The following is a 12,732-nucleotide window of genomic DNA, read 5'->3' on the forward strand; positions in this document are numbered from 1 at the left end:
GGCCATTCATAAGTAGCCATTCATTGGCCAGCCATCAGCAGCGTCGTATGACTGATATTTCCTTTACGGGAAGTCATATTCTGATATGAAGCCAGTAATTCCATAACATATACATTCAAAAAATTTAATAAAAACTCACTTCGAATTGACTACGCTATCTTGATAAAAAATTATATGGCTGCTGGTAATTAACCAGGTTTGGGCCATTACTAATTGCCAACACAAAATTTTTGGCCTGCCAAAATTACATTTTTGAGTCGATCGGAAAACTGGAGGTTCATGATACGTAGAAACACTTATAAAAGAAGCTACAATTCAAATCAAATCGATTGGATGACTTGTGTTCGAGTTATAACTGCAGCAATTTCGAAAAATGTATTTTCGAGAACCGATAAGCGGCTGCTCTTCAGATAGCTGTATCTCCAAAAAAACTATTTGAGAAATGCACTTGAAATTTTAGTATGTTAGTTTTGAAGGTATAGACTATCGTAATATGCAAAAAACAAAAAAATTTATTTTTTCAAAATTTCACACTATCGGTCCCAATTAAATATTTTTATGGATAAATAAATGAACGGATTGTCGATGATTTAGAATAATTTTAGTTGCTTGATAGTAAGTGAGCAACAATCAAATCTGGTTAAAAAAAATTAAAACTTTTTTAGTGAGTAAGTGGAAAGCCAGAAAAAATTTAGTTGGTGACTATACGTCGGTCGGTTCCTTACTGAGCAGCTCCGCTGGCTTGAGCCTCCCTATCGCTGTCTTCCAGTCAGAGTGGGGACGAAGTATCGACCACATAATGACAAGGTTCCGTCACGCAACCTTTTTTTCATCATACATTTGTCATTTTTTCATGTATATAATAAATTTTCTATCAAATATTCATCAATAAAATTTATTGTCCATTGTCTCCAGAGTCGCTTTTTTGTACCCTATAATTTAGCTTTTTTACTCTTCTGCATATATCATATTCTTTATATATATTGTAACTATCGCATTCAATATCGACTACTTGACTTAAAATAAATTCAACTCTTATCAGCACGCGTATACGAGTTCTTAAATAAATAGCAAGAATCTCGCTATAAATAATTATTGACTAGAAAAAAATATCTAAAGAGTATCACAATAAATATGCAGAATGAAAAGGAAGAATTGCCATCATGTGAAAAATTATTTAGTCTCGAATTGGTGGCATTAAAATTTGTTGGTTTGAGTTCCCTAAGAAATGGATTTAGAAAAAAGAATATCAATATACCTGTTAAATTTTATGAAATATTTCTATTTATATGTGCTGCTAGTATACTGTCAGGTTTCTTTATAAGTTCTGCATTAACTGTCCATATGTTGTTACAAAGTGACTTAATATTGGCATGTGAAATAGCAACATTTATATTTGCAGGGGCTATAACTGTTAGTAAGGTATGTCATTTATCATTTTGTTTTATACTGCTATTTTATTTTTAATAAATTTAATTATATATAAAAATAAGGTTCTAAGAATATGGAGCTATCGAATCGAATTAATTGAAATTTTGAGAGAATTGAATGAACTATGGGAAGAAATTGTTCAACATCGGTTAAATTTAAAAGAAAAAATTCTTGATATATTAAATGAATCAAGGCCTATTCGATATGGATATTGTTTTATCGCAAGTTCATTGAGTCTGAGTTATGCACTACGTCCTTATTTGTGAGTTTTATTTATTGGATAATAATAATGAACATTTTTTAATTATTTTATTTATATTTTTATAATATGACATAACGCATAACGTTACAAATTACTATTATTAACAGGTGGCAAATGATAAATTTTTTTTTAATATGTAGCTTGATTAAAAATTTCATGCACTTTTGAATGAGTACCTTCAAACCGCATTTATTAACAACATTTTTAACTTCCCGCTAAGAAAATTGTAAATTTTCAAAAATTCGGGAAGTTATTGGTTTCGGTCCGATTTACGAAAATCGAATGTTCATCAGATGTCGACGTTTTGAGATTCTAGGAAGCTATTCTGACTAATTTCACGATTATTTCCGAGTGTATGTATGTATGTATGTACGTACGTATGTACGTATGTAAATACCTGTATCTTTCGAACGGATGAACCGATTTTGAACTTTAAGGTGTCATTCGACGCGGCTTGTCAATATCTTGAAGCTGTAAGAAAATTGAGCTTGATCGGTAGGGCTCGTTCAGAGATATTCCAAAAAAAAAATTTTTTCAAAAGTGTTTTTTTTCGGATAACTTTTAATGTGCTCGATGGATTGATTCCAAAATGGACTGGGCTCTATAAGCCGCGTCGAATGCCACCTCAACCATCAAAATCCGTTCATTCGTTCAAGAGAAACCGTTGTCGAAAGAATTAAAAAAAAAAATTTTTTTTATTTTTCCTGAAATATCTCAAAAACGACTCGATAAATTGAATTCAAAATTTGATCAGCCTTAGAACTTGATAAAACGCGTCGATCGCCGCCTTAATAATTTTAATCGGTTTATTCGTTTGAGAGATATCGTTGGAGAAAAAATGATAAAAAACTATTTTTTTCGAAACGAATGGCATCCAAAAGTATTTTCGAGCTCGAAGAGCTCGAAAATGTATTCACGACAAAGTTTTCGAGCTTAAGGAGCTCGAAAACAGCGAGAAGTTTTAGGGCTGGCCCGCAGGGTCAACCGATAGACAGATTATTTTTATTGAAGCTACTGAAGATCCTTTAAAATTCGATTAAAGTAAGAAAAAAATGATTTTTAAGACCGTGTGGCGCTTGATACATCAAATTGGATATTTATTTTTGAAAGCTGAGACTTTTTCTCCTAATATATCTAATTTTTATGATGAGCATATTATTTGTTTAAACAAAATTTTAAAAAATGTAAACGCTCTATGATTGAAAAATTTAAATTTTGAACTTTTTGAGGATCTTGATACATTTTTAATACAAGCACACCTGGGTCAAAAATTAAACCTGACTCAGACTCGCTTCCTTATATTCTTTTGAAGTTATCGATTTGCCGATAACATCTCGACTTTTTTGACTTAAATTAGATTTTGCCAACTTTTGCAGCTTTTTCCATCTAAGTTTAAACTTATTAGTCTTCACTATACGAGCACAAAAGTAATTCACCTTACTTTTGACTTGCTGAACCAAGTTAAAAGCAAGCAATATTTTTTAATGTGAAATTTGTTTTTCACGTTTCACCTTAGTTTTGAATTTTTCGCCTTAAAATTTAAGTCGAATAAGTCGAAATTGAGAATAATTTATTTTGACAGTCACATGTTATTTTACTTTGTGAAACAATCTGAGAACAAGACAATCGATCTAACAGTAACAACGTATCCATTACTGTACCCCGTAGAAAGAGGAACATGGCTGGGTTACCTCTTATGCGTGACATACGAACAAAGTATCCTTTATTTCGGAGGAATTTATTGGATTGCTTGTGACACACTATTTATTCTACTTACTTCTCACATTTGCGTCCACTTTATGGTAAAAATTTTAAAAAAAGTTCCTATTAATCTAAACTCATCGTAAATAAATTCGATAGATTATATCCAACGATTTCAACAATTTACACGTTAATTACGATAATAATAACAATGAAAGCTTTCAATTGATACAAAACCTATCACGACGACATCAGAAAATGTTTGTGTGAGTATCAGAGGCCTCAAGCACTGTTTGGCCGCACGAGCCTTCGGCTAATGCTGCCAACATGCGCAATATTCCCATTCTAGATAATGCAAACAATTGTTTATATCAATATTAGACTAAATATACTCCTATAGTGGCACTGGATGACACCAAAAGTGGTAAATAAATAAATAGAAACAAATAAAATTTTTTATTTTTTCAGATTATGTCAAAAAATCGAAGCTCTGTACAGTCCAATCATCTTGCTTACGGTAGTATTTAATGGCATCGATTTATGTCTTTGTATTTTCGCGTTGGACAAAGTAATTAAATAATAATTAATATTTAATTAATAATTAATTTGTAATAAATATTTTTTTTTTACATTAAGGATTTATCAGACGGACATTGGGCTAAAGTTGCGTCAAGCGTGACACATGCACTGACATTGTTTGTCCAAATTGTTATTTATTGCGAATTTTCTCATGTTGCTACAGAAGAAGTAACTTGTTAAATTAATTATACATTTTTTTTAAATTATATTTTATCATTTTTTTCTTTATTGTAAGACCAGTAAGGTTGGAGAGGCAATTTATAATTCTTCATGGATCTATTTTGATAAAAGAATGAAGAAAATGTTATTAATAATAATGATGCAAGCTAGTAGAGAGTATAAATTTTCAGTATTCGGTATACTTATTCTCGATCGTGAGCAACTTACACACGTGCGTATTCACTCACTTCATAAATGATAATTTAAAAATTTAACGTTGGAAGTTAATTGAATTATTTATCCAAGCTGTGATTTTTTCGTCATTTAAATGATGTCAATTGAGAAAAAATGTTACGTCTTTTAAAATGACTACCAACAAGCCGTACTTTAATTGTTTGGTCAATTACATTGATAATATGTATATGTCTATAAGTGTTTTTTGTAGGAAAATTAAAATAAGCAGAGCTTGTTGGTACTCGTTTTGGTTTTTTTTTTAATCTTTAGATCATTCTAACAGCAAAAAAATGAATTTTGTAGTAAATAAAAAAAATTTTTTTTTTTTTCAGATTGTTAAAACAACGATGAGTTATTTTACGATGCTAAGAAGTTTTTCATAGATTAAGTTGTCAATAACACAATATTAATATTCTAAAAATGTATAAAAGTAGTTAGTTGATGCTAGTTATTAGAAAAATTGATAATTTATTTAAAAAATACTAAGTAATTATTTTTTCTACCTTCTTACTTTATTAGATAATCAAAGGTCCTTTTAAGTGAGTTCGCTAGGTTATTTTTCCGTAGTGCATTCATTTATATGCATTAAATTTTTAGGACTGTTCTAAAACCGTCGAAAACGTTCTGATAAGTTCTAAAATATTTGAATGTTGAATATCACTTGAAATAAAGTCTTATCGTTCCGACACACAGACGTTCACACATACAATCACATATTGCTAGTTTCAGTGATCTGACAACGTCGCTCTGAGTGTTTATGTATTTTTGTTTATGGTCTCAGTATATACAAATAGTATTGCGCTTTCTTATAATAGTACCTATTATTTAATTAAAAAGATGCCCAAGCAATTACTGCACAAAGGTCAATTTATAAGAAACAAAAATTTATCTAAAAAATTGTCTTTTAATTCTGATATGAAAAAGGCCAAAGAAAAAAAAAGAGTCAACTGAAAAAATATTTATACCGTCATTAAAGTTTTATGTTCTTACTTTATGTTAATTTTTTTATAAAATATATAAGTTTAAAAGAAAAAAAGGATCATATTTATTTATTTATTTAATCGTTTTTTTTTATTTGTATCTAATTTAAATAGTAATTGTAATATTTTAGTTACGCAGCTGAATTTTACTAAAACCGTGAAAGATTTTAATTTCCCGCATTTTATTTTACACTATTTTAGAGAGCGTTGCGCACGGCGTTGCCAGATCACTATAATTTGTAAAGTGAGCAGGTTGGAAATGGATCGAAAATTATTTTTTTAAATTATAATATCTCGATAACAAAACGGTGAGGTGCTACTTATATTTTTTTAACTTATTCTAAAAACATTTTTCAACACTCTCCTACTTTTTTTTCCAATTCTGTCAAGAGAATTTTTTAATATAATAAGAAATAGTTGGAGAGACCGAACATTTTACATACTTTAAATGGGACATGACCCTCGAAATCGCGAACTTTGTCTTCAAATATCTCGCGATCTAAACGGTCAAAAATTATGAAATTTTAGGAATTCATGAATAAAGCTATTCTAAACCTGTGAAAAAAATTTCAGCCGAATCTGTCGAAAAGTGGTTGCATGCTAGAACTACCTTAAAGAAAGTTTTATTGATTTTAAATTTGATTAGCGGTCTATCAGACCGGAGTTACTGTTTAAAGGTTAAATATATTGTAGAATTTTCTAGAATATTTTCACAATTTTTAAAATAATCCAGAGCGTTCTAGACCAATAAAATAATTTTCAACTAATTTAAAACATTTACATATCCATTAGAGTTTTACAGGATGTTATCAAATTTCCGAAACAATCTAGAACATTCTAGAAAAATTAGAATAATTTTTATGTGATTTAAATTAACTAAGTATAATTTGGAGCTTTCCAGATGATTTTCAAAATTTTTGGAGCAATGCAGACCATTCTAGAATGATCGGAATAATTTTTGAATAATTTTGAAAGTTTAAATATACTTTAGAATTTTTAAGATTATTCTCGAAATTTCTAGAACAATCCAGAACATTCTAGACCAATAATAGACACATCGTCGGCGTTAATTTTTTTCAACCCCCATATTTTTTACACCCTTATAGTTGTCAACTTGCAACCACCATAGTGATGGAAGACATTCATTTGTGACATGTAGTTTTGGCTGCAGTGTGACATAGGCACAAACACCTCTTCTCTTTTATATAGATATAAATATTTAGCGGTTGAGAGTATATTGATTATAACAAATTAATAAAACCGGCTGATTGCATTAAAAAATATTTTATTTAACAAATACAACGTAACACAGTAAGAACAATAAGAATAGATCGAGCTAAGGAAATACAGAAACGCGTGTTTTCGTCTCAGTTTCTAACGCTTAACTGTTTTCAATCCTACACGAATAGGATAGAAAATGGAAAATGCAATAGAAATCCGATAATGATCGATCCAGCAACGAACGCTTCCGAATAAATTATCGATCACAGCTCAAATAGCTCAAAAACACTTTTGTCAAAATAACTTTTTGAGCTCGAAGAGCTGTATCTTGTTTGTACTCGTTTGAAAGCATATTGAATTGACTGTCTATCCCTACGTTTAAAAAAAGTTTTTAACCATCACAGCATCTAGAAAGTAAATATGTATAAAAACTATATAATTTACACGAATAACAAACTATAAAATCAATCGACTGCGAAGTTTTTTGTTCTGATTTATCAGCTCTTTCGCGAACTAAAGATGTTTAGAAGTAAACCCAACGACGTCCAGCAGCCAACTGAGCAGCTCCGCTCAATGCCTACTAGTAAGAGAGCCCCCACTCTAGAGCTCTGGCCAGTAGCGTAGCTTCCAGCGTGTCTTTGGCAGCAGTGGGGATAATGACATCCATAAAATATTAACGGAGTATTAACGGCTCTTAAAATATTCATATATTTTCCCCTTGTAAAATATTTTTTCTCTCATATTTAAGATCGATTGTATTATTTATTCATAAATATATGACCGAATAAAAAGTAGATTCTATTTGAAAATTATTTTCAACCCTAACCCTCGTTATCTCTCCCCTAAGTAATTGTCTATAGTTGAAGTCTATAGAAAAAATGACAATTTTATTTTTACTTTAAAATTTCTTTTGAGACAAAGTATAAGTTTGTAAAAATGAATAGTAAAATAGAGACGCATAATAATAATAGGCAGACATGTAAGAGTTTGTGGAATATTGAGCTGATAGTATTGCAATTAATTGGATTAAAATCACTTCGCGAAGCATTTGGTAGAGAAAAATATCATAGCGCTTCATTTGGGGAAAAATTTATGTGCAGCTTAGGGGTAACTGTATTTATTATATATGTTTTTTCTGGGTTCTGGACATTACATTTGGTGGGATATGAAGACATCAGCTACGCGGCTGAGGTAATTACGGTGATACTATCAGCCACTATGTGCATGATAAAGGTAGGAGTGAATAGATTATTTCACGGATGTTGGAATGAGTACAAACATGACGTACACAGAAAAAAAAAAACTAACTTGATAGAAGAAGAATTTACTTGACCCAGGATTATTAGGACGAAAGAAAAAAAAATTTTTTGATAAAGAATATTTTTTTCTTATTATTTATATTCTTGATTAGAAAAAAAAATTCTTCGATTGATAAATTTAAATTCTTGACCCACGTATAATTTTGTTCAATCGAAAAAAAAAAAATTTTGCTCAGAGAAATACAAATTCTTGTTCTAACCGTACTATCGACTTAAAGTAGTAGTGAGTAGTAAGAACTCAGTCTAAAAAAATCAGTCTTTTGGGTTTTAAATACTGCCATTCTACTGTTCAAACCGTTCAAACCATTGATAATAAAGATATCTCTATACCGTTCACAGTATTCATAGTTGAAGTTTTAGGTTCGAATATCTCGGACCTATGCAGCCTAGTGAATAGAAGAAGAAACTCTTAATTCAAAGGAGGCGAGTTCGATCCCGTCTAAGGTTAGTGTTTTTTAAAAATTGAATTGGAACGTCGAAACATTAAGTAACCTTTGAAGTCATATTTTTAATTTTAAAAAAGTACATATGTTAGTTTACTAACAAATATGATAAAGTGCCGCCTTGAATCAAGTCGCTAGTGCCTCAAACCAAGAGAATGAAATACTTGGGACAAGAATATCGCGTTATTGGTTAAAGAATAAAATAATTTCGTTCAAATCATTATAACTTTTGATTATATAATATATTTTCTTCAACTAAGATTGAAATGCTTAAATGAAGAATTTTCTCGTTTTTAATGCAAATGTTTTTTTCGAATTAAAAAAACAGAATGACTCATAACAAGAATTCAATTTTGAAGAAAAACAAATCCTAGATTCAAGTTAAATTTTTTTCTGTGTAGTTATCTATGATAAGCTCCGAGATGTATATATGTAAATTGAAAGTAAAACAATAGTAGTTTATCTACACACGAGCATCTTAGACTCGATTGTACTAGATAAATACATTAGTTTTTGTGACAGATATTTGAAATTTACTACATTTAGTGCCTATAAATGGCAGGTTATAAATCCGCGTTTATTTATTTGGTAAGATTGTTTTGAGTATTTGTTGAAAATTAGAGAGAAGTCGGTAAGTGGACGAATTAAAATGATGATAAATTTTGTCGCAAGATGGCTCGTTAAGTTACTTCGATATTTTTTGGTCGTTTGCTATCGCACATGTAACCAAAAAATATTTTTTGATCCGATGATGACGTCACTATTAGAACGATTAGGTATCTTTTTTACCAGCTGTATCTTATCTAATATTTTTAGCTGCCGGCTATAGGCGCTAAATGTCGTACATTTCAAGTGTCTGTCACAAAAAAATTTTTTAATTAATTTTTAAAGGGTCTAACATTGTCATTTCATCGACGTCAACTATTTGTAATACTTCGAGATTTAAATATATTGTGGAAAGATGCGAGGACACGAAAAAATTTAAGCTTTGAAATAAATGAATTGATTGATAGTTCTAAGCCAGCGCGATATTGCTATATGTTTGCTGCAATTTCAGTTGGCCTCAGCTACGGATTACGTCCGTATTAGTAAGAAATTATTGGCTGTTTTTAAATTATCATTTAATTTATTATTTATTTATTTTAATTGTTTTTTCGGTAAAACAGTTTATTAATGGGTCATTATCTGCATACAAATAACAGTACAATAGATTATTCAGCGACTGTTTATCCCTTACTGTATCCATTTCCTTACCATTCATTCATTTCATACAATTTGTGCCTAATTTATGAGCAATGTGTAAATTATTTTGCCGTTTTCTATTGGATTTCATGTGACACCATTTTTATTCAACTTACCACACATATTTGTATACACCTGCTGGTAATTGGCTCAATAATAATAATAATTTACATAAATAATAATTTAAATATTTATTGGCCCCAGGTGCTGGGTGATGACTTCAATTTTCGGCCGCAAAATGACATAAAAGTTATGAATTACTCAAATAGCGAAAGAGTGATAGCTCTAAGTAAGAAACATCGTCATATTTTAGGGTAAATATTGAAAAAAAAAAAATTCTTCTGGGATTCGATCCCACGACCTTGGGTCCAATAATGAAAATTTAAAAATACGATTTAGTATAAGTTTATAGACGGATTTGAACGTACGAGGGCTCATTTTATTCGGGCTTTCACTCTCCGCCATATGAAAAAGCTATTTTTTAGACAGGGGCGCAATGAGCTGGAAAAATTATGAAAAATTAAAAATTGTTTTTTTTTAAGGAATAAAAATTCAGCATAACGGTTGACCCTGTAATCAACCCCAAAAGCGCCCGCTGTTTTCGAGCTCAGGGAGTGCAAAAATTTTATTATTTGGGAATTTAAATTATGACCCCAAAAAACAGTAATTTCTTCCTTGGGCACCCAACCGCCCCATGCCTCTAGTTGAAAAAAGAAAAAAAAAAATTTGAAAATTTTTTTGTTTCTTCTACAAGAGGACATCATAAATATTAAAAAACGTTTATGTTGTAAGGAGTTACTACCAACAGAAAAAAAGTTAGGGAGTACTCGTTTTAAAAATGCATAGACAGTGTCATCCGCCTCGTGTCGGGGGTTAGAAAAAAATTTTTCCGGACTTTTCGGGATTTTTATACTAGAGGTCATTATATGCGAAGAGCAAAAAACATCTCATCCTTTTATAAGTTTTTTTACATAAGAATTTTTCCTATGTTACATAGGAAAAATTACTATGCAAACATAGGGACAATTTCTATGCTGATGTATGGGAATCATTCCTATGTTGACACAGTAATTTTTACTATACTAACGTAGGAACAATTTCTATGCTGATGTATAGGAATTATTTCTATGTTGACACAGTAATTTTTATTATGTTAACATAGGAACTTTTTTTATAAATTGACGAAAAAGTTCCTATGTATTATAGTATTTTTTCCGATATTTCCATAGGGAATTTCCCTATGCGGCATAGGAAAAATTGCTATGTCCACATGGTAATAGTTACTATGCCTACATAGGAAAAATGACTGTTTTTTTTCTTCGTGTAAAAATAAATACAGTGTCATTCGCCCTAACCGGGCCTATCCAGCTCATGTCAGGGATTCAAAGCAAAAATTATTCTTGGGACTTTTTAGGGTTTTTCCTGTCATAGGACGTCGTAATGAACTTAAAATTTCATAGCAATACGTTACAAACATTTTTTTAATTGAGCTTCTATTTGTAGGATGTGTAAACAAGTAGAAAAACTCTTTAATCCAATTGTTTTCTTTACGATACTGTTCAATGGATTGGATTTGTGCTGCTGTATATTTACACTAGACAAAGTACGAATTTAAAATAAATATTTTCTTTTTTGTAAGAGTCACAAGTCAAATTTTCAGGAATTGTCAGAAGGACATTGGCCAAAGTTCGCCAGAAGCGTCGCCCATGCGATGACGTTATTAATTCAAATAATTATTTATTGCAATTTCGCCCATCGTGCCACTGAATTGGTAACTATAAAGTATAAGTCGCCATGTTTCCTAAACTATCGGTTTAGGATCAAAGTTCATGAGAACTTTTTTTTAGGAAATTTACTCCTCTACATCATCGTTTTTATACAATTTTTACGTATCTTTGATAGTTTAGCCAGAAATCAGCTTCCAAACCTTCGAAACATGATCTCAAAATACTGTAACCCCAAAAAAATTTTTTTAAGTTAATATTAACATTCTAGCTAAACTATCAAAAATATGACAAAATGGTACTGGTAAAATTTTGTAGAAAATTAAATTTACTAAAAACAAGTATTCTGTAACTTTCATCATAAATCTAATAGCTTCTCCGTAATTTCCATTCAAAGTATCAATAACCTCCACTCCGAATTAATTTGTTTTCTTTCTTCATATATTTGATATATTTATTATTTGAAATATAGACAAAAAATATTGCCGACTCAATTTATAATTCCCAATGGATAAATTATGATAAAAAAGTACAGAAACTATTGATGATAACAATGATGCGGGCCAACAAAGAGTACAAATTTATGGCTTACGGTCTTCTGAACCTCGATCGCGAACAAATGACCAGAGTTAGTATATTTTTTTTTTGTAAATAGAAAAAAAATTTTGAAATTAATTTCATTATTATTGCAGATATTCAAGACAACCGGAAGTTACATAGCTCTATTACGAAGTTTTTCATAATCATAATTAAATTTGTAGTTAATAAATAAAAATTTGCCAATAAAAAATTTTATTACTTGTTAATAATTAATAATTATTATATTTGTAATAAATTATTTATAAAAACGGGTTTGTTGATCTTTTACTTAAACGATTGAGGTGTTGACGTAATACTGAGCTAGTAAATTACGAGGGCGTTATATATATGTTTTGTAACGGCTATAGGATAATTACACTCCGAGACAAGGGAACTAAGTGAATAATAAATTACTTACAGCCTTATATTATATTTATAACTACAATTTCCGAGCACGATGTTGTAGAGAATTTTCTCCCCTACAATAAAGGTGTGATTTATTTTTCATGTATACGCTCAGTAATTTATGAGTAATTTCTTATTCTAAATATATTGCACCGAAATTATCACAGAAATTCGTACTAAAAATAAATTTTTCTTTAAATGAAAATTGCGGCAAAACTATTAGAGATATCACAAAATTTATTGAGACCAATTTTATTCTTTACTAAATTTCCTACAAAAAGTTTTTTGTACTTTTTCCTGTAAACCCAATACTTTATGAATAATTACGGTTTAAGGTACTCGGTCTTTAAATTCATATATACAATAATAGATTCTGTGAACAATTTCCGGAGTGAAACAAAAATTCCGGGGAAACTGTCGAAGATACGAAAAAATGGTAATGGTCCAATGAAA

The 12,732-nt window shown here is 30.1% G+C and overlaps 2 protein-coding genes across 2 annotated transcripts; both read left to right on the forward strand.

Moving 5' to 3' along the window:
* Positions 1-1,000: 1,000 nt before the first annotated feature.
* On the forward strand, positions 1,001-4,811 carry LOC130668834 (uncharacterized). The gene is made up of 8 exons (XM_057471326.1): positions 1,001-1,422; positions 1,494-1,693; positions 3,276-3,495; positions 3,554-3,660; positions 3,863-3,962; positions 4,031-4,141; positions 4,209-4,364; positions 4,699-4,811. The coding sequence occupies exons 1-8, from the start codon at positions 1,135-1,137 to the stop codon at positions 4,747-4,749; spliced, it is 1,233 nt and encodes a 410-aa protein (XP_057327309.1). The 5' UTR covers positions 1,001-1,134; the 3' UTR covers positions 4,750-4,811.
* A 2,550-nt stretch (positions 4,812-7,361) lies between these two features.
* Positions 7,362-12,128, forward strand: LOC130666121 (odorant receptor 47a-like). The gene is made up of 8 exons (XM_057466837.1): positions 7,362-7,800; positions 9,221-9,417; positions 9,496-9,712; positions 9,776-9,885; positions 11,075-11,174; positions 11,232-11,342; positions 11,768-11,923; positions 11,988-12,128. Exons 1-8 carry the CDS (start codon positions 7,504-7,506, stop codon positions 12,036-12,038), a joined length of 1,239 nt encoding a protein of 412 aa, XP_057322820.1. The 5' UTR covers positions 7,362-7,503; the 3' UTR covers positions 12,039-12,128.
* Positions 12,129-12,732: the final 604 nt, after the last annotated feature.

This window comes from Microplitis mediator, chromosome 1, assembly GCF_029852145.1.
Source record: "Microplitis mediator isolate UGA2020A chromosome 1, iyMicMedi2.1, whole genome shotgun sequence".
Classification (NCBI taxonomy): Eukaryota; Metazoa; Arthropoda; class Insecta; order Hymenoptera; family Braconidae; genus Microplitis; species Microplitis mediator.

Bases quoted from the DNA above. Each gene is read 5' to 3' on its own strand.
- LOC130668834 (XM_057471326.1), top strand. From the start codon at position 1,135: ATGCAGAATGAAAAGGAAGAATTGCCATCATGTGAAAAATTATTTAGT. The intron at 1,694-3,275 runs GTGAGTTTTATT...TTATTTTGACAG, and splicing joins TATGCACTACGTCCTTATTT to TCACATGTTATTTTACTTTG. The intron at 4,365-4,698 runs GTGCGTATTCAC...TTTTTTTTTCAG, and splicing joins ATCGTGAGCAACTTACACAC to ATTGTTAAAACAACGATGAG.
- LOC130666121 (XM_057466837.1), top strand. From the start codon at position 7,504: ATGAATAGTAAAATAGAGACGCATAATAATAATAGGCAGACATGTAAG. The intron at 9,418-9,495 runs GTAAGAAATTAT...TCGGTAAAACAG, and splicing joins TACGGATTACGTCCGTATTA to TTTATTAATGGGTCATTATC. The intron at 9,886-11,074 runs GTAAATATTGAA...TTCTATTTGTAG, and splicing joins AAACATCGTCATATTTTAGG to GATGTGTAAACAAGTAGAAA.